Source organism: Apium graveolens, unplaced genomic scaffold, assembly GCF_009905375.1.
Source record: "Apium graveolens cultivar Ventura unplaced genomic scaffold, ASM990537v1 ctg671, whole genome shotgun sequence".
Classification (NCBI taxonomy): Eukaryota; Viridiplantae; Streptophyta; class Magnoliopsida; order Apiales; family Apiaceae; genus Apium; species Apium graveolens.
Genome location: NW_027419714.1, coordinates 35,121 through 53,901, shown reverse-complemented (window position 1 = coordinate 53,901; position 18,781 = coordinate 35,121). Strand labels below are relative to the sequence as shown.

The 18,781-nt window shown below is 39.7% G+C and overlaps 1 protein-coding gene and 1 non-coding gene across 2 annotated transcripts; both read right to left on the bottom strand.

Moving 5' to 3' along the window:
• Positions 1–2,583: 2,583 nt before the first annotated feature.
• LOC141703538 (small nucleolar RNA R71) lies at positions 2,584–2,690 on the bottom strand. Its single transcript, XR_012567591.1, has one exon. It is a non-coding gene; the product is annotated as a small nucleolar RNA R71 (small nucleolar RNA).
• Positions 2,691–15,468: 12,778 nt separating this feature from the next.
• On the bottom strand, positions 15,469–18,345 carry LOC141703537 (heavy metal-associated isoprenylated plant protein 7-like). The gene is made up of 5 exons (XM_074507030.1): positions 17,937–18,345; positions 17,621–17,843; positions 17,123–17,322; positions 16,870–16,957; positions 15,469–16,302 (listed from the first exon to the last, which is right to left on the bottom strand). The coding sequence occupies exons 1-5, from the start codon at positions 17,943–17,945 to the stop codon at positions 15,824–15,826; spliced, it is 999 nt and encodes a 332-aa protein (XP_074363131.1). The 5' UTR covers positions 17,946–18,345; the 3' UTR covers positions 15,469–15,823.
• Positions 18,346–18,781: the final 436 nt, after the last annotated feature.

Sequence of the window (18,781 nt, the reverse complement as noted above, 5' to 3'; positions counted from 1 at the left end):
CTGAATCCATTCTCCCCAAGCCATGCACTCAATTAGAACAGAACGCCTGCTGACCCTGTAGACTGCATACTTCTTCCAAACTAATCATCTTCTATGTCTTCACCTATGGAGGACGCGTCTTCCTCCTGTAGAATGCGTATAGCCCCCTTGCATTACAACTCCAGCATGCAAATCATTCATACTTTGCATTCCATCCAACTCCTCAGAATGTACTAGGGCGCGTCCTCAATCCTTAGGATGCACCTATCACATCTCATTTCTGGATAACTTATAACAGCCACTTCACCAATCTTTCGACGTGTCCTAAATCCTTGGGTGCGTCCGTACCATATTACTCATAAGACATTCATAGTATATATTCCAAACACAGTGGACGCGTCTACCAAACCATGACCCATCTTAATTCCCATTCTTTGACCCTAATTTGAATTCAATCAACCCATCTCTGACCCGATGATAAGTGGCATTTTATACCACTTAGAACGTCTTAAAATGACTTAAATTGGTGTCTTGAAATCAAGTATTTTGTGTATTTGATGCGTTTTTCTAGTGTTTATGCATTTCAGGGTATTAGTTGTATTTCGGGGGAGGAATCATCAAGAATAAGCCTTGGCATGTGTTCACCATTGCGAGAGGAAAGGAATGGGCAGATTACGGCGAAGAAACGGAGCAAACCTGGATTTTTTCCAGTAGAGGCCTGCGCGCCCGCGCAGCAATGCTGAGCGGCCGCGCAGCAACCTGCGCGCCCGCGCAGCTATGCTGAGCGGCCGCGCAGGGTCGGGGAAAAAGATAAATTATTTTAGACTTCTACTTCTGTTTGGCTTCCAACTTCTATGTAATCTGAGTTTTATGGGACTATTATATAGGTAGATTTGAGACGTTTTCACAGAGAGTATTAAGGGGATTATGTTTTAGATTGTGTTTTACGCAAGAAGCGAAGGAGATAAGGAAGAAGACCGATTTAGCACATCGCAACGAAGAGGGAGCATATTTTCTTGTGATTCTTGTTTCGTTGTAGCGTTGGATGCTAGTTTTCTTGCTTTGACTTATTTACTCTTGTGACGTACTCTGTTTTAATATAATTAGTTTAGTTATTATTTTCTTGTGTTTGTTTATCATGATTTCATATGAATCCATGATGGCGATAAGTACTATTATGGGCTAATCGTGATCATGGGGTTGCAACGGATTTATTATGGAATTCTTTAGTTAATTGTTTAATACTTTAGTGTGTGATGATTGCATGATATCTAGTATTGGTTGTGCGTATTCGTCTTATGTGCATCGCGAACATATAAGATAGGGTGTTAATCTCTTGTGAAGCGACGGTGGATCTTGAGATTTAGAACTTGCCATGCTAGCATAGGTTCATGTACGTTGAGCATGATTAATGGGTAACTCTAACAGTTTTATTTGCCCTATGTAATCAAAAGGAATAACTTGTGCTTAAATCGTTGTGTTGTCAATTTCTGTAGACATATAGGAACTCAACATAATTGATGACTATTCAACTTCTATCTTAATTGTGGATGCTTGGTAGAATGGTATTAGTACAATGAAAGTTGGCTTTTATCAGTTTCGTGTTATTCGATTAATATCATTACTGTCACATGCTAAAGGTAATAACAATGGCTATAGAAGGAAGTAATAATGAAGTTGTGATCTCATGAGTGTTTTATTATTGATAAATTGAAGTGTTAGTTAAGTGGTTAATTAAGTAGTTAATTATAGTTAATATTTAATCAAAAATTTTAAGTGTTATTATCTTAACATTGAGAAGTAATCATATATTGGTGAGTGAGTTTAATTAGACAATAATTTAGTCTGAGTCTCTGAGGGAACGAACTAGAAAGTATTCTATATTACTTGCGAACGCGTATACTTGCGTGAATATTAGCGCGTGTTTTCGCCCTAACAAATTTTTGGCGCCGCTGCCGGGGACTCGGCGTATTTGTTTAGTTTATGTACTTACCATCATTGGTCATTAGGACTCAGTGATTAGGACGTAGTAGTTACTTACTCTTTTCGGTTGTGTTTCAGGTACTTTAGCAAGCGTTTATGCAAACTCGTTCTCGTGCTCGCAAGAGGACTTTAGATACAGCTGAGGAGACAGACGAAGTTCTTGATATTCCGGAGAAGTTAGATTTTGAGGATTCGGATTCAGGAACTGAGCAGAAAGAACCAGTAAACATGGGAGATCGTATTGTTCAAGCTGATCCAGCTCTTATGGATTTTTCTCGGCCTAAAATTGATGACATTCAGTCAAACATCCTTCATCCGGCTATTCAAGCTAACACCTTTGAAATCAAGCCGGGCACTATTCAGATGGTGCAGAATTCTGTTTCTTTTGGAGGAGCGGCAACTGAAGACCCCAACATGCACATAAGGAATTTTGTCGAGATCTGCAGCACTTTTAAGTATAATGGCGTGACTGATGAGGCTATCAAGTTGAGGCTTTTCCCATTCTCACTGAGGGATAAGGCTAAAGACTGGTTACATTCTGAACCAGCTGGGTCCATCACTACGTGGCAAGATCTTGCGCAAAAGTTTCTGGTGAAGTTTTATCCGATGGCAAAGACTGCTGCTATGAGGAGTGCTCTTACTCAGTTTGCGCAGCAACCTACGGAGTCTATGTGCGAGGCTTGGGAACGCTACAAGGAAATGTTGAGAAAATGTCCACATCATGGAATGCCGGATTGGATGGTGATAACTGGTTTCTATAATGGTTTGGGGGCCCAATCTCGGCCCATGCTCGATGCAGCAGCTGGAGGAGCCTTATGGGCTAAAAGCTATACTAAGGCGTATAATCTTATAGAGACGATGGCTGCAAATGAGCATCAAAACCCAACTCAGAGGATGACATCAGGCAAGGTAGCAGGTATTCTGGAAGTTGATGCAGCCACCGCTATTGCAGCCCAGCTCCAAGCGCTATCAATGAAGGTTGATTCTCTGGCTACGTATGGAGTTAATCAAATAGCTATGGTTTGTGAGCTTTGTGCAGGTTCTTATGCTACGGATCAATGTTCTCTTGTCAACGAATCTGTTCAGTATGTGAATAATTATCAGCGACAACAGCAGCCTGTGCCAGCGACCTATCATCCTAATAACAGAAATCATCCAAATTTTAGCTGGGGGAATAATCAGAATGCTATTCAGCCACCATATCAGCAAGGAATGAGTAAACAGTTTAACCCACCTGGATTCCAGCAACCACAACAGTATGTTACAAGGCAATCATATCCTCAACAGAGAAGTACAGCTGCACCCACTAGTGCTGATTTTGAGGAACTTAAGCTGTTGTGCAAGAGTCAGGCGGTTTCTATCAAGACCTTGGAAAATCAAATTGGTCAATTAGCCAATGCAGTGCTCAATCGTCAACCTGGCACTCTTCCCAGTGATACGGAAGTACCAGGCAGGAAGGAAGCTAAAGAGCAAGTCAAGGCTATTACTTTAAGGTCTGGAAAAGTGGCTGATGCTGAAAAGGCAAAGGAAGTCGAAGCTGAAGTTAGAGATGAAGAATCTAAGCAAAAGGAGAAAGCGGCGAAACCAAGGAAGACTACTATTGAACACACTCTGCCTGAGGCTAATACAGGGGAGAAACATCTCTATCCTCCACCACATTTTCCTAAGAGATTGCAGCAACAAAAGCTGGATAGACAGTTCGGGAAGTTTCTGGAGGTGTTCAAGAAACTTCACATCAATATACCTTTCGCTGAGGCTCTTGAACAAATGCCTAGTTATGCGAAGTTTATGAAGACTATTCTTTCAAGGAAGGTGAAACTGGATGACCTTGAAACTGTTGCTCTCACGGAAGAATGCAGCGCTGTTCTGCAACAAAAGTTACCACCAAAACTGAAAGATTCAGGAAGCTTCACCATTCCTTGCACCATTGGCAATCTAACTTTTGACAAGTGCCTTTGTGATTTGGGAGCAAGCATTAATCTGATGCCGTTGTCGATCTTTAAAAAGCTGGATCTGCCTGATCCAAAACCCACATACATGTCGCTACAATTGGCTGACCGTTCAATTACTTACCCAAGGGGCATAGTTGAGGATGTGCTCGTCAAGGTGGATAAGCTCTTCTTTCCAGCAGATTTTGTTATTCTAGATTTTGAGGAAGATAAGAAGATTCCCATAATCTTGGGAAGGCCTTTCTTGGCTACTGGCCGTACCTTGATAAATGTGCAAAAAGGGGAACTTACTATGCGGGTCCAAGATCAGGATGTGACCTTCAACGTATTCAAGGCAATGAAATTCCCTACAGAAGATGAGGAGTGCTTAAAAGTGGATGTGATTGATACTGCGGTTACTTCGGAACTCGATCACATGCTAATGTCTGATGCATTGGAAAATGCCTTAGTGGGGGATTTTGACAGCGATGATGAAGATAGCAACGAGCAATTACAATATCTGAACGCTTCTCCCTGGAAGCGAAAGCTGGACATACCATTTGAATCTCTTGGTACTTCTGACCTTAAGAATGCTGAAGGGAAGCTCAAACCATCAATAGAGGAAGCACCTACCTTGGAGCTCAAACCATTACCTGAACACTTGAGGTATGCTTTTTTAGGTGATTCATCTACGTTACCTGTTATTATTTCATCTGACCTTTCAGGTAGTGAGGAAGACAAGCTCTTAAGGATTTTGAGAGAATTCAAATCGGCTATAGGATGGACCATAGCAGACATCAAGGGGATAAGTCCTTCATATTGTATGCATAAAATTCTGCTAGAGGAAGGTAGTAAGCCAACTGTGGAACATCAGCGAAGACTGAATCCCATCATGAAGGAGGTGGTGAAGAAAGAAATTCTGAAATGGCTAGATGCAGGCATCATTTATCCTATTTCTGACAGCTCGTGGGTGAGCCCCGTACAATGTGTACCTAAGAAGGGAGGTATCACTGTGGTCGCAAATGAAAAGAATGAGCTCATCCCTACTCGAACAGTTACAGGATGGAGAGTATGCATGGATTATAAAAAATTGAACAAAGCCACAAGGAAGGATCACTTCCCCCTTCCATTTATTGATCAAATGCTTGACAGATTGGCGGGTCATGAGTATTTTTGTCTTCTGGATGGTTATTTCGGGTATAATCAGATTTGTATTGCACCAGAGGATCAGGAAAAGACTACCTTCACTTGTCCATTTGGCATATTTGCTTTTCGCAGAGTTTCGTTTGGGTTATGTGGCGCCCCGGCCACTTTTCAGAGATGTATGATGGCTATATTCTCTTACATGATTGGAAATAACGTCGAAGTGTTCATGGATGACTTCTCCGTCTTTGGACACTCATATGATGAATGTTTGAATAATCTGCGCGCCGTACTCAAAAGATGCGTGGAAACTAATTTGGTGCTTAATTGGGAGAAATGTCATTTTATGGTGCGTGAAGGCATTATCCTTGGGCATAAGGTCTCTAGCAAGGGTCTGGAGGTGGACAAGGCCAAGGTGGGAGTCATTGAAAATCTTCCCCCACCTAATTCTGTGAAAGGAATCCGTAGTTTTCTTGGTCATGCGGGTTTTTATCGGCGATTCATCAAGGACTTTTCAAAGATATCTAAGCCGTTGTGCAATTTGCTTGAGAAAGATGTGCCGTTCAAATTTGATGATGAATGTTTGGCAGCATTCGAGACTCTCAAGGAGAGTTTGATCACGGCACCAGTCATTACAACACCAGATTGGACAGAACCATTTGAGATGATGTGTGATGCGAGTGATTATGCGGTAGGTGCAGTTCTGGGACAGCGCAAGAAAAATCTCTTCCATGTGGTCTACTATGCGAGTAAGACTTTAAATGGTGCCCAATTGAACTACACCACTACTGAGAAGGAGCTTTTGGCTATAGTCTTTGGCTTTGAGAAATTTCGATCTTATCTGCTTGGTACGAAAGTAACAGTATTCACTGATCATGCAGCTATTCGCTATCTGGTTTCTAAGAAGGATTCGAAGCCGAGACTCATTCGTTGGGTGCTTTTACTTCAGGAATTTGAGTTAGAGATCAAAGATAGAAAAGGTACTGAGAATCAAGTAGCTGACCATCTCTCTAGGTTGGAGAATCCCGATTCTACTTCACAAGATAGGACGTTAATCAATGAATCTTTTCCGGATGAGCAGTTGTTTGCAATTCAGGAGGAAGAACCATGGTTTGCAGATATTGTAAACTATCTCGTCAGCAATATAATGCCTCTTAATTTGACATTCGCTCAAAAGAAGAAGTTTCTGCATGAGGTGAAGTGGTATATGTGGGATGAACCATATTTGTTTAGACAGGGAGCTGACCAGATCATCAGGAGATGTATCCCGTTCTGTGAGACGGAGGGGATATTACGAGACTGCCATTCCACGGTTTATGGTGGACACTATGGAGGTGAGAAGACGGCAGCTCGTATTCTGCAAGCAGGTTTTTTCTGGCCTACTTTGTTCAAGGATGCTCATCAGTTTGTTTTAAGGTGTGATTGTTGCCAAAGAGTGGGAAATTTGTCAAGGAAGGATGAGATGCCATTAAATGTGATGCTTGAAGTCGAGGTCTTTGATGTATGGGGAATCGATTTCATGGGGCCTTTTATCTCATCTTGTAATAATCAGTACATCTTGCTGGCAGTCGATTATATCTCAAAATGGGTCGAAGTTAAAGCTTTACCGAAAAATGATGCAAAGGCAGTGCTAAATTTTCTTCATAAGCAAATTTTCACAAGGTTTGGAACACCTCGGGTAATCATAAGTGATGAAGGATCGCATTTTTGCAACCGTAAGTTCACTTCTATGATGCAGCGTTATAATGTGAATCATCGAGTAGCTACTGCCTATCATCCGCAAACAAATGGTCAAGCGGAAGTGTCTAACAGAGTGATAAAGCGCATTCTAGAGAAGGTTGTTTGTCCGTCAAGGAAGGATTGGTCTTTAAAGCTCGATGAAGCTGTTTGGGCTTACAGAACAGCATACAAAACTCCACTTGGGATGTCACCGTTCCAGTTGGTGTACGGTAAGGGATGTCATCTACCTGCGGAGCTTGAGCATAAGGCCTACTGGGCATTGAAGAAATTGAACCTGGATTTAGATGCAGCTGGTAAGAAAAGAATGCTTCAGCTTAATGAACTTGATGAATTTCGACTTCAAGCGTACGAGAATAACAAAATGTATAAGGAAAAGGTGAAGAGGTGGCACAATAGGAAGCTACATCCTAAGTTATTTGTGCCAGGGCAACAAGTTCTTTTATTCAACTCTCGGCTCCGACTTTTTCCTGGGAAGTAGAAATCAAGGTGGTCTGGACCTTTTATTGTCAAAACTGTGTTTCCACATGGAGCGGTGGAAATTTTTGAGAATGATTCGGACCAAGCATTCAAGGTTAACGGTCAGCGGTTGAAGCGCTACTATGGGGATATGGCAAACCGAGAGGTGGTTAGTGCCATTTTGTTGACTACTTGAGAAAGGTACGGAACGTCAAGCTAATGACGAAAAAGAAGCGCTGCGTGGGAGACAACCCATGAATTGTTGTTACAGGAACCCTTAGAAGTTAATAACCTATCCAAAAACACAAAAAAATCAGAAAACAGGTGCTGAAATTTTTTTTTTCCAGAGACCCTCTGCGTCGCACAGGGGTCGAGTTCCAGAAAATTTTTTACAGTTCAGAAAAAAAAACAAACAAAAACACAAAAACAGTTTTAGCCCATTAACCCACGAATTGTTCCCACTACCCCATCATTTTATCCCTTAATTCCCAAACCCTAATCTAATCCACACCCTATATATACATACACCTATCCTACATATTTCCCACAAAACTTCCTCCACTTAAACCCTCTCACAAACATCAAAAATAAGTTCTTACACACTTTTATTCACGAATCAATGGCACCCAAGAGAGCACGCACTATTGACAGCAGCAGCACAGTTCCTACTGCTGATTCATCGAGGGGTACTGCTGCAAGGCCTCGGTTAACTAACAGAGCTGCGGAGGAGGAGTACACTAGGCTGTTGGGGAAGCCGATTCTGAAGGAGAGGGGGTTTTTACCATCAGGGAGGGATGGTAAGTTGTTGCCCATGATTGCAGAGAAGGGGTGGATAGCTTTTTATGAGTCACCCGAAGCAGTACCGATGAGCGTTGTTCGCGAGTTCTACGCGAACGCGAAGGCTGAAAAGAATGGGTTTTCTGTAGTCCGTGGGCTGACGGTTGATTATCATCCTGCGGCGATTCGCCGTGTGATTGGACAGCGAGAGAGGAAGCCCGAGGAGGAGAACTAGAATGAAAAGACTGCTGAGGATTTTGACTTGGATTTGATTTGTGCGACTCTCTGTCGACCGGGCACAGTTTGGACCCACAGTCCAGGCAATAATGAGTATCGTCACTTTCCGGCGATCGCCATGAACAGGTATGCCCGTGCATGGAATGCATTTACATGTGCTAATATTTTGCCTTCTTCACATGCACACGAGGTCACAGTTGAGAGAGCACAGTTGTTGTGGGGAATTCTGCATGATGAGTACTATGTGGACCTTGGTGAGTTTATCTACCAAGGAATTCTGAAGTTTTTGAGGGGAGCAAAGCATATGAACATCCCTTATGCATCCACGGTTACGAAGCTATGCCGAGCAGTGGGAGTGAACTGGCTGGCTCATGAGCAGTTGCAGTTGCCAGCAGCTCTGATTGATTCTGGCACTCTGAATGGGATGCAGGAGTGGACCGGTGGTGAGCCTGAGGAGCATGGGCTGGGTTATCATCTTTCAGGAGGGCGTCCAGCACGCGGTGCTACTATGGCTAGGCCAGGGCGTGGTGAGGCTGGTTCTTCGAGAGCTCAGGAGGGTGCTGGGATGGGTGATGCCCAGTATAGGAGGCTTTCACGGCGGATGGATGCCATGTATGAGACGCAGAGCAGGTTTGCTCAGGAGTTCACCCTTGCGTTAGGGACTGCTTTTCGAGGCCTTGGAGCTGATATCCAGTGGCCAGTTTTTGGTGAGGACTCTGCATACCCACCGCCTGATACTCCACCCACTGAGGGTGATGATGATGATGACTCCGAGTAGGTATACCCTGTGTTCCTTTCTACTACTTTCACTGAGGACAGTGAAGATTTTTAGTTTGGGGGTGGTAGTTAAGGAATATTGTGTGTGTGTCATTTAGTTGCATATTTATGATAGTTTAGTTCATATAGTTGCATAATTTATGCCATTTAGTTTTTTTTTATGAATGTCATGTAGCTCATGCATTTACCATGATCCCTTTTGCAATAAGTTATCGACTGAATTGTGATATTGATGCGGGTGTAGTGATAACATTAAAGTGATATTAAGTTGTGTAGGTTGATATGCATGCTAGAAACAATTGTAAGTCCACTAAGTCTTAAAGAATGCGTAAGGGCTAGATTGTTGTTATGATTTGGTTGTTTTCAAGGTCAATCTACTTATTATGCTTAGAATTCGATTATAGGTTCTTAGTGATAAAGACATGAAAAAAGAAAAAAATTTGGAGAAAAAAATATGGAAGTTGTTGCTAGTTGTGGCTAGGCGTCAAATGGCTAGTAGCCGGCTCGCATATGTTGCGAGTAGTCTAGGGTTGAGCAAGATGGAGTGAAACGCACTTGCTCAGAAGTTATTAAAAAAAAAAAAATTTGCATAATTGATCAAGAGTGGGCTCTTTGGTATTCGAGTTATTAAGTTCTTAGGGGACTTTGTGCCTAATGACCTAAGGCTTTTAGAGTCTGGGATCCGCTAACCTAACGCTCGTTACATGGATACCATTGTATAAGTCTTTTGTGGACCTCACTCATTGCACGGTCAAATAAGCATTTGAGTTATAAATAAAAAGCACGATTCCGTAGTAAGCTCCAGAGTTCTTGTAGTGTTGTATATCACTTTGTGCCTAGAATTTTTATTCTTTGTATAATCGTAGGATTGCCTTGAGGATAGTCTAGTCATAGTAATTGGTCTAGTTCCGAAGCATATCTGTTAAGCATTTGCATACACCACGTTTCTGGCTGTATGTCCATTTGCATGAGTTTATTGATCTTTAGTTGTCTAACTGCATTCGTTGAGATGTGACAATTTGGTTGGTTAATTGTAGTAAGGGGGATCGTTGCATTTTCATATAGATTGCATTCATGCATATTTGTATTTGTTTTTGAGTCTGTGACGCTTGAGGACAATCATCGATTTAAGTTTGGGGGTGTGATAAGTGGCATTTTATACCACTTAGAACGTCTTAAAATGACTTAAATTGGTGTCTTGAAATCAAGTATTTTGTGTATTTGATGCGTTTTTCTAGTGTTTATGCATTTCAGGGTATTAGTTGCATTTCAGGGGAGGAATCATCAAGAATAAGCCTTGGTATGTGTTCACCATTGCGAGAGGAAAGGAATGGGCAGATTACGGCAAAGAAACGGAGCAAACCTGGATTTTTTCCAGTAGAGGCCTGCGCGCTCGCACAGCAATGCTGAGCGGCCGCGCAGCAACCTGCGCGCCCGCGCAGCTATGCTGAGCGGCCGCGCAGGGTCGGGGAAAAAGATAAATTATTTTAGACTTCTACTTTTGTTTGGCTTCCAACTTCTATGTAATCTGAGTTTTATGGGACTATTATATAGGTAGATTTGAGACGTTTTCACAGAGAGTATTAAGGGGATTATGTTTTAGATTGTGTTTTACGCAAGAAGCGAAGGAGATAAGGAAGAAGACCGATTTAGCACACCGCAACGAAGAGGGAGCATATTTTCTTGTGATTCTTGTTTCGTTGTAGCGTTGGATGCTAGTTTTCTTGCTTTGACTTATTTACTCTTGTGACGTACTCTGTTTTAATATAATTAGTTTAGTTATTATTTTCTTGTGTTTGTTTATCATGATTTCATATGAATCCATGATGGCGATAAGTTCTATTATGGGCTAATCGTGATCATGGGGTTGCAACGGATTTATTATGGAATTCTTTAGTTAATTGTTTAATACTTTAGTGTGTGATGATTGCATGATATCTAGTATTGGTTGTGCGTATTCGTCTTATGTGCGTCGCGAACATATAAGATAGGGTGTTAATCTCTTGTGAAGCGACGGTGGATCTTGAGATTTAGAACTTGCCATGCTAGCATAGGTTCATGTACATTGAGCATGATTAGTGGGTAACTCTAACAGTTTTATTTGCCCTATGTAATCAAAAGGAATAACTTGTGCTTAAATCGTTGTGTTGTCAATTTCTGTAGACATATAGGAACTCAACATAATTGATGACTATTCAACTTCTATCTTAATTGTGGATGCTTGGTAGAATGGTATTAATACAATGAAAGTTGGCTTTTATCAGTTTCGTGTTATTCGATTAATATCATCACTGTCACATGCTAAAGGTAATAACAATGGCTATAGAAGGAAGTAATAATGAAGTTGTGATCTCATGAGTGTTTTATTATTGATAAATTGAAGTGTTAGTTAAGTGGTTAATTAAGTAGTTAATTATAGTTAATATTTAATCAAAAATTTTAAGTGTTATTATCTTAACATTGAGAAGTAATCATACATTGGTGAGTGAGTTTAATTAGACAATAACTTAGTCTAAGTCTCTGAGGGAACGAACTAGAAAGTATTCTATATTACTTGCGAACGCGTATACTTGCGTGAATATTAGCGCGTGTTTTCGCCCTAACACCCGAACCGATCCAATGCCAAATTTTGGCTATAACAGCTATTCCCCAAATTTTATACGCAGTTAAAAACAAAGTTGGAATTTTAATCCTTAGAAATATTAGCGAAATTTGGTTCGCAAACCTTGGACGCGTCGTCCCTTGAATCCATCGTTTTTTTAAACTCAATCGCCCTGTAGTCATTGCACTACAGCTGTCGCATACGTCATCATCACCCTCTCTCTATAAATACCCCCCAATAATTAGCAACCATTTTACTCTCTTTCCTCTCTCTCTCTCTCTCTCTCTCTCTCCTGAAAACCTCCATCTCCGCCGCTGCAAGAAGTTTTGCTCAAAAATCCGGCGATTCAACCGGCCATTTCTCAATTTTTTTAGCCAATCCCTCCCTCAAGTTCCAAGGTACGCAATCCTTCTTTATTCCTACATTTCGTCGAGTAAATCTATTGTAACCTGTAAAAAACCGTTCGTGTTCTCCATCTTTACTTTACTGTTCTTCATTATAAAGTTATATGTGCATATGTGTATGCATCTATATATACACTGTACTTTGCTCTTTTAATCTTCAATTATATGTTTCTAGGTTTATATAGATTTCCCCCAAATTAACCAACAATCGTTTAAAATTCTATAGTATTTTAGTTCTTGTGGACGCGTCTACCTTACAGGACGCGTCCTATTATTAGTTTATTGCATAGTTTAACTGACGTAAACTAAGTTGTTCCAACAAGAATAGAGTAGACGCGCTATCAGACTAGGGCGCGTCATACACCATTTTTTTAATCTTTTAGCTGCTTCCTTTCGACAGACTCTCTAAGACGCGTCCTCGTACAAATCCTATCTTTAACCTTTCTTTCTCCTTTTCCTATGCCCATGCGTACCTTAATTTCTGCTGTCTTCCTTTCTTCTTCTTTTTTTAATCATAGACGCGTCCTCAACACCATTTTCTTTCCTCTTTTCAGCTGAAGGACGCGTCTTCATCTTCTCCATTCCATTCATTCAAGGTCCTCAACAAACGCCTTGAGATTTTTTCCCCACCTTCCATTTCTTTCACGACTGAGCCATCTGAGTTTCATAGGACTGCTTCATTCCTTGAGCCAGAGGCACGTGCTTTTGAAGAACTTAAGTCACAGAGCTCTATTATGTCGAACCCGAGTTTTGAGTCTATGGATGATATCCTTTTAAGCATAAGGAACATAAAATTGAAACGTAACAGAACTCCACCAGCCAGAACCAACTTAGCCATAGATGATTGGACCGATGATGAGATCGTCCCTACAACCCACTAGCCAACATCTCGGGTGATCGTCTCAGATGATGACGCGTTAAATGACCAGGACGCGTCCCCTCATCAGGACGCGTATAATGATATGAACGCGTCCCCTCACAGTGAGAGTGAGTTCGAGAAGAGGATTCCCGATCTTAAAAAATATCATGTTTCTCAACAGAAATCTGATCCCCCTTCGAACATTGGGAGCCATCTGATGTTGAATTGGATTTCGATTGAAAATAGCTCGATCATCTCCCCGAAGCAGAGAAAAATGTCTGGAGAAAGAAATAACATAAATTGGCTTGTGTTGGTCTTGATTCTACCGCAACAGACTTGAAAATAGGGTGAAATATGAAATATTACGATATGGAGGGCATATGGGCGCGCCCTCTGCGCAAGATGAGGCCGCATATCTTCAACATAGGAAATCAAAGAATTCCCAGGATGGTGCTTACTCCCAAGCTTGTTTCTCTAGGCGTGAGCGCGCCCTTGCACCCTTACATTAAGAAGATCATGAGGTGGTATGATGTAGCACCAGTCCAACTATCTCAAATTCGTACAAACTTGCATGGGCCTTGTACATCATGTACCATGACCTCGAGCTGGGCGCGCCCTCTATGAAGGAATTCAGTTATATTTTTTTTAGCATCAGGAAATTCATTCCAGGATATCACTTCTTTGTTGTCAACAAATAGTTGAATAACAAAGGTTTCAATGAAGGTAACCTATTAGACACCTTCCTTTGTGTGCTCTCTACCCCTGTAGATATTTATCATATTTGTAAACTGGATATTCCACTTTAGGATGTGCTAAATCCTCTAAGTGCAAATAACACGAAATTAATACAATTCATGCTACATCGAAAGAAAAAAATTGAAAAAAGTATAATATAAAGAATGTTCAAACAAAACATCTACCTGCCGCGAGTTTTCAGGAATGGATATTTTAGGAACATTCTAGGCGCGTGCAATAGTAGGTACTAACCGTTTCATATTCACTCTAAGGAGGTTTCCTGTTGATCATTTTAGGAATCATACAATCAAGATTTCAGATATCAACAAATGGAGTCTAAAGCAAGGTTAGGGCAACATCATTTCACAATTCAGGTTGTAAGAACTACATAGAACAATACATCATCAGTATAAAGAGGATGTACAGAGACCGCTGAAGAGATGAGTTTCCATAGGTATAATCTTCATATCTCAGAAGCCCTCGAGTATGGACTTTCCTTAGTATTAATTATCTACTTGTCCATTAAGCTATATACCAATTTATTTGGACAATAATTGCTAATTTGCTTATATGTGTAAGTTTGTGCGAGCCATATAACAATTGAGATTATAAGGGTAAAGGTATATTATAGAAAACCTGTGTTATCTAATCATTAACTGATGAAAATAACTTGTACCCGTACGTTAGGTTTTTGGTTAGGAAAGACGCCATAGATAACGGGCGTCTGTTGTTGCATCTGCCACACGATTTTGCGGAACTCGTTATGCAAGTAAATCATATGTTTCGGTTTTTTATTTTTTGTGATGCGGTTGCGGTTTGAGTTTTTAACAAACTACGCGGTGTAGTGCGATTTGCGGTTTGATATTGTAATATTGCGGTTCAAACCGCACCGCACCGCACCGCAATTATATATATATATATAATGTACATATAGATATTTTTATATATTATAGATTCATTTCTCGTTTACTATAATTTTATATTATAAATACTAATTTACATATTTCAAATTACCGACATATTTTTATTATTAATCAAAAGCATATTATTTTTAGCTTACTTATTAGCTAAATTTTTATTATATTTGTACTTAAATGTTAATTTTTTTGAATAAACAAACTGCATCATATCGCACCACACTTTTATGGTGTGATTTATGCAGTTTTCGAGGTTACACGGTGCATGTACGGTTTGAAAATTTGATCAAACCGTATGTGCAGTTTAATTTACGGTTTGAACAAAAAAAACCGTACGCCCACGCGACGATCACCCCTACCACAGCTGGCAAGTGGCAATAGAAGAAAGCATGTACTTAATCAGTGCTCTTTAAAAGTTTGGTCGAGGACGACAGGGGTAATTCATTTCATTTCATTCCAGCGCGTAATTCACAAGTTTTAGAAAACACAACAAAGCACATGAAGTGAAACAGACACTGCTTCAAGTACTTAATAATTGGGTATTTGTTGTTTTTCAGGATGGACTGATTTGGCAGGGGGCATGCTGCTTCTTAAGTATCACATGAAGCAGGTATACTGTTCAAGTTCAATTTTGTGGATGTAGCATTTTTCAAAGTTTCACCGAATCCTGACCTAAACTCCGGTACCCACTGTAACCAAAATGTTTAGCAGAGAAGTTTTCTTTTGAAATTTCGATTTTTAGTTGAAACTTCAATTTTAGTAGTGATTTTTAGGAATCCTGACAACTCGCTAGCAAAGTTTCACCGAAAATATTACATATCACCCATAGTCCCATGCCATCAAATGCAGCAATCATCAAGTCACCAAATGTATGTATTAGGACTTGATTCCTGGTAAAATTACCTCTTATTATCATGCTCCTATTAAGCCTTGTATTCTCGATAGGAAATGTACAGATAGTCAGACATACGCAGATTCATATACACCTTAATTAGACTTAAAAATTGCTACTTGGAAGAGTAAAACAAAAATGAAAACTAATTAGTACAAGTACTTTAACAATAATCTTATACTATATATGGTCTTATTATTTTATGTATCAAGGATTATAGTAAACTAAAAAGGGTATAAACCTCACAAGATTCTGCAGTCGTTTGTAGATTTATTCGACACGGCCACATGTAGAGCATAACAAGATATCAAAGAGATCACAAGGTTTATATAAAGCTTGACCACAGCAGACCATGTGCACTCTCACTCTTTTACCAAATTAGGCCTTCATATGCTTACATAACAGAGCATGCATTAGGGTTCTCATCACTGAACATCTGCGTTGCTGGAGGGTAAACTTCAGTGGCCACCCTTGGAGGGTAAATTTGGTAGTTTTGTGGTGGGAAGTAATAGTAAAACTCATTCTTCTTTATCATCTCCATCATCATTTCCTTTTTTGTGTCCTTTTCACCTGCTCCAGCCGCAGGCACCTCCTCCGGCTTTGCATCCTTTTTCTCTTTGCCGGCTTCTGTAGGTACTGCTGGAGCCGACTCTTCGGCTTTCTTCCCTTCTTTTTCACCACCCTCGTCACATTTTTTCTTTTCTGTAGCTTCATTACCCTTGACTTCTTCTTTCTTTTTCTCTGGTTCTTGCTTTATAACAATTGCATGCTTCCCTGTTTTTTTATGCACGTATTCAACTAACTTTGCGGGATCAAATACTCCTTTGACTGTCACTAGTGAGCTCTTTAGATCTGTGTCCGCAATCTCAACCCCTGTGAATCAATAAAAGAACTTGACTGATATGATATATATCCTACGATCCCCGGAATTGGTAATTTTTAGTAGCAGTATACAGAGTTGGTGAAATGGTTGACCTCGCGTAATACTTATAAATTGCTATCACTTTAATACTTAGATACTAACACCTAACAAAACCGATAAAGTAGATAACTCTTTGAAATGACACTAGAGCTCAGGCAATGTTTCTAACACCTCATCATATACTTGATCAACTCGTGAAAAAGTTTAGAGATAAAATAGATAGCTTAATTAACTGTCTGTTAGCTGATCATCGATTGATAATAATCAAGATGAATAATCAACTTCCATAATAGAAAAAAACATCAATGGAACATCAAGAGAAGTGGTTATTTTATTATAGTAGGAGAATGTACAGATTGCGACGGACTTTTAAATTAATATGCAATCGTGTAAGCCTTTTTCAGATTCTTTAAAGTACTCCTTCTAGCTAAGATGCAAGAATAAAAGGTAATTAACAAAAGAAAAGGGAGAGAAAATAAAATTAGACCCGAAGAAATCATGATTGATTATAGAATCACCTTTCATTCGTTCAATACGTTTCTTGATCTCTTGAGCACAAGCTTCACAATGCATGTGTACTTTTAAAACCACTGTTATTACCTGAGGCTGCAATCAATATTACAATACAATTATTTAAATATATAGATCCCATAAGGAATCCCAAGTACTCCGATCGTATATGCCCCCACATTGAGAATTAACAAACTAGGAAAAAACAGACATTTAACAATGGTAACAAAATGTAATGATTAATAATTAGCAACTCGTAACCTCTTTTTTCTCCAGCGGTTTAGGAATTTCTTTGTCCTTGGTTTTTTTGGGTTCTGCAGGCGGTGGAGGGATCGGAGAAAGAAGCTCAACATGGCGGTGACTCTTACGCTGAACCCTGGCTAACACTTTAAGTGGATCTGCCTTCTCTCCTTTCACCACAACCTTATGAGTCTTACAATCAGTCGTAACATCTTCAACCCCTACGCAAGATCAAATCATTTCAATATTTTATATCTAGGAGATGTACAAATAATTTTATAAATATAGATCGAGGAGGGACAGCATCACATCTTGTTGCTCGCTTGCCTTCCATCTCGATATAATCATTCGATTTTGTAAAATAGTATAATATTTTTTTTCACCAAGTATCGGGCCATTTTACGCGCTAAGCACCACAACTAATTCTGTTAGTACCAGCGCAACATCCAACCGCCATGATATTTCATCTAAACTAATCCAAAACGAAAAATCATTAAAGAAATCGGAAAGATCATTTACCTTGAAATCCCTTGAGACATGTACGAATTTTGCGAGCACATCCCTCACAATGCATGTAAACTCTAAGGACAATTTCTTGAGGTGGTGGTGGTGGAGGTGGCTCTTTTGGTGTTTTCTCAACTTTTGCAGCCTCATTTGATTTCTCTTTCTTCTCTTCTTTTGCTTCTTCTTTCTTCTCCTCTTCCTCAACTTTCTTTGGCTTTTCTTCTACCTTCTTTTCTTCCTGCAAAATCAATAAAAACCACACACAAAATCAATCAAAAGTTCATGTATAAATAATTAAATATAGGTCATTAAAAAGGATTATTTTAGAGACCTCCCCCATTGTGAATAAGTGATGATCTTGAGATTATAATTTGAGAGTTGGAATGTACGTAGCTAGAGATAGAAGGTGGAGTGAAGAATAGCTGCTTGTTTTGGAGTATTTAATTTTAATGAAATATAAAATGAAAGGGGGAGGCATCTAGATCTATGGCAGTAGCAACACTGATGAGCGTCATTATAATCGACGTGGCAGGAGCTGGAGGTGTCAGTGCCACGTGCATTCTCAATGTTTTCATCACTCCTCGCCGCTCACGGACAAATCTACTTTCAATCCCCGCTAGCCGTTTCTGGAGTATGGAGGAGTTTAAATTTACCTTTGTACAGGCTTAACCTTAATGATAAATTTTCACGGTGCGTCGGTGCATATATTTTGGATACTTTTCAAAGAAAAAAAAAACTAAGGTGCGAGGTATGTTTAAATATTCTGTAAACACAAAAGGCATGGTAGCTTTTTTCTTTGGCACTGATATGTCTGTTTTTGTGTCGTGACCGTGAATAAACCGGTTACTATAAAAGTTCAGGATGTTATACTATTTTCAGAATTTTATATTCTAACATTTCTCCTCATTCGAGAGCCTAATTTTGGGTCGAACCCGATTCATCTGCCAGCCTAACCTCTAATATCATGTAAACAAACTAATTATTCTAAAATCTCAAGGTTTTAGAAAATAATCCTTTCCAATATTTTATATTTTAACAGTGACAACTATGTCAAATTTCGAACATTTTTTTTAAATTGTGTCAAAACTTAATTTCGAGTCTAAAATAACTTGAAGTTTCCGAATTAAGACATACAAAACTTTCATGTTTTAAATAATGTCCCAAAAATAATTAATT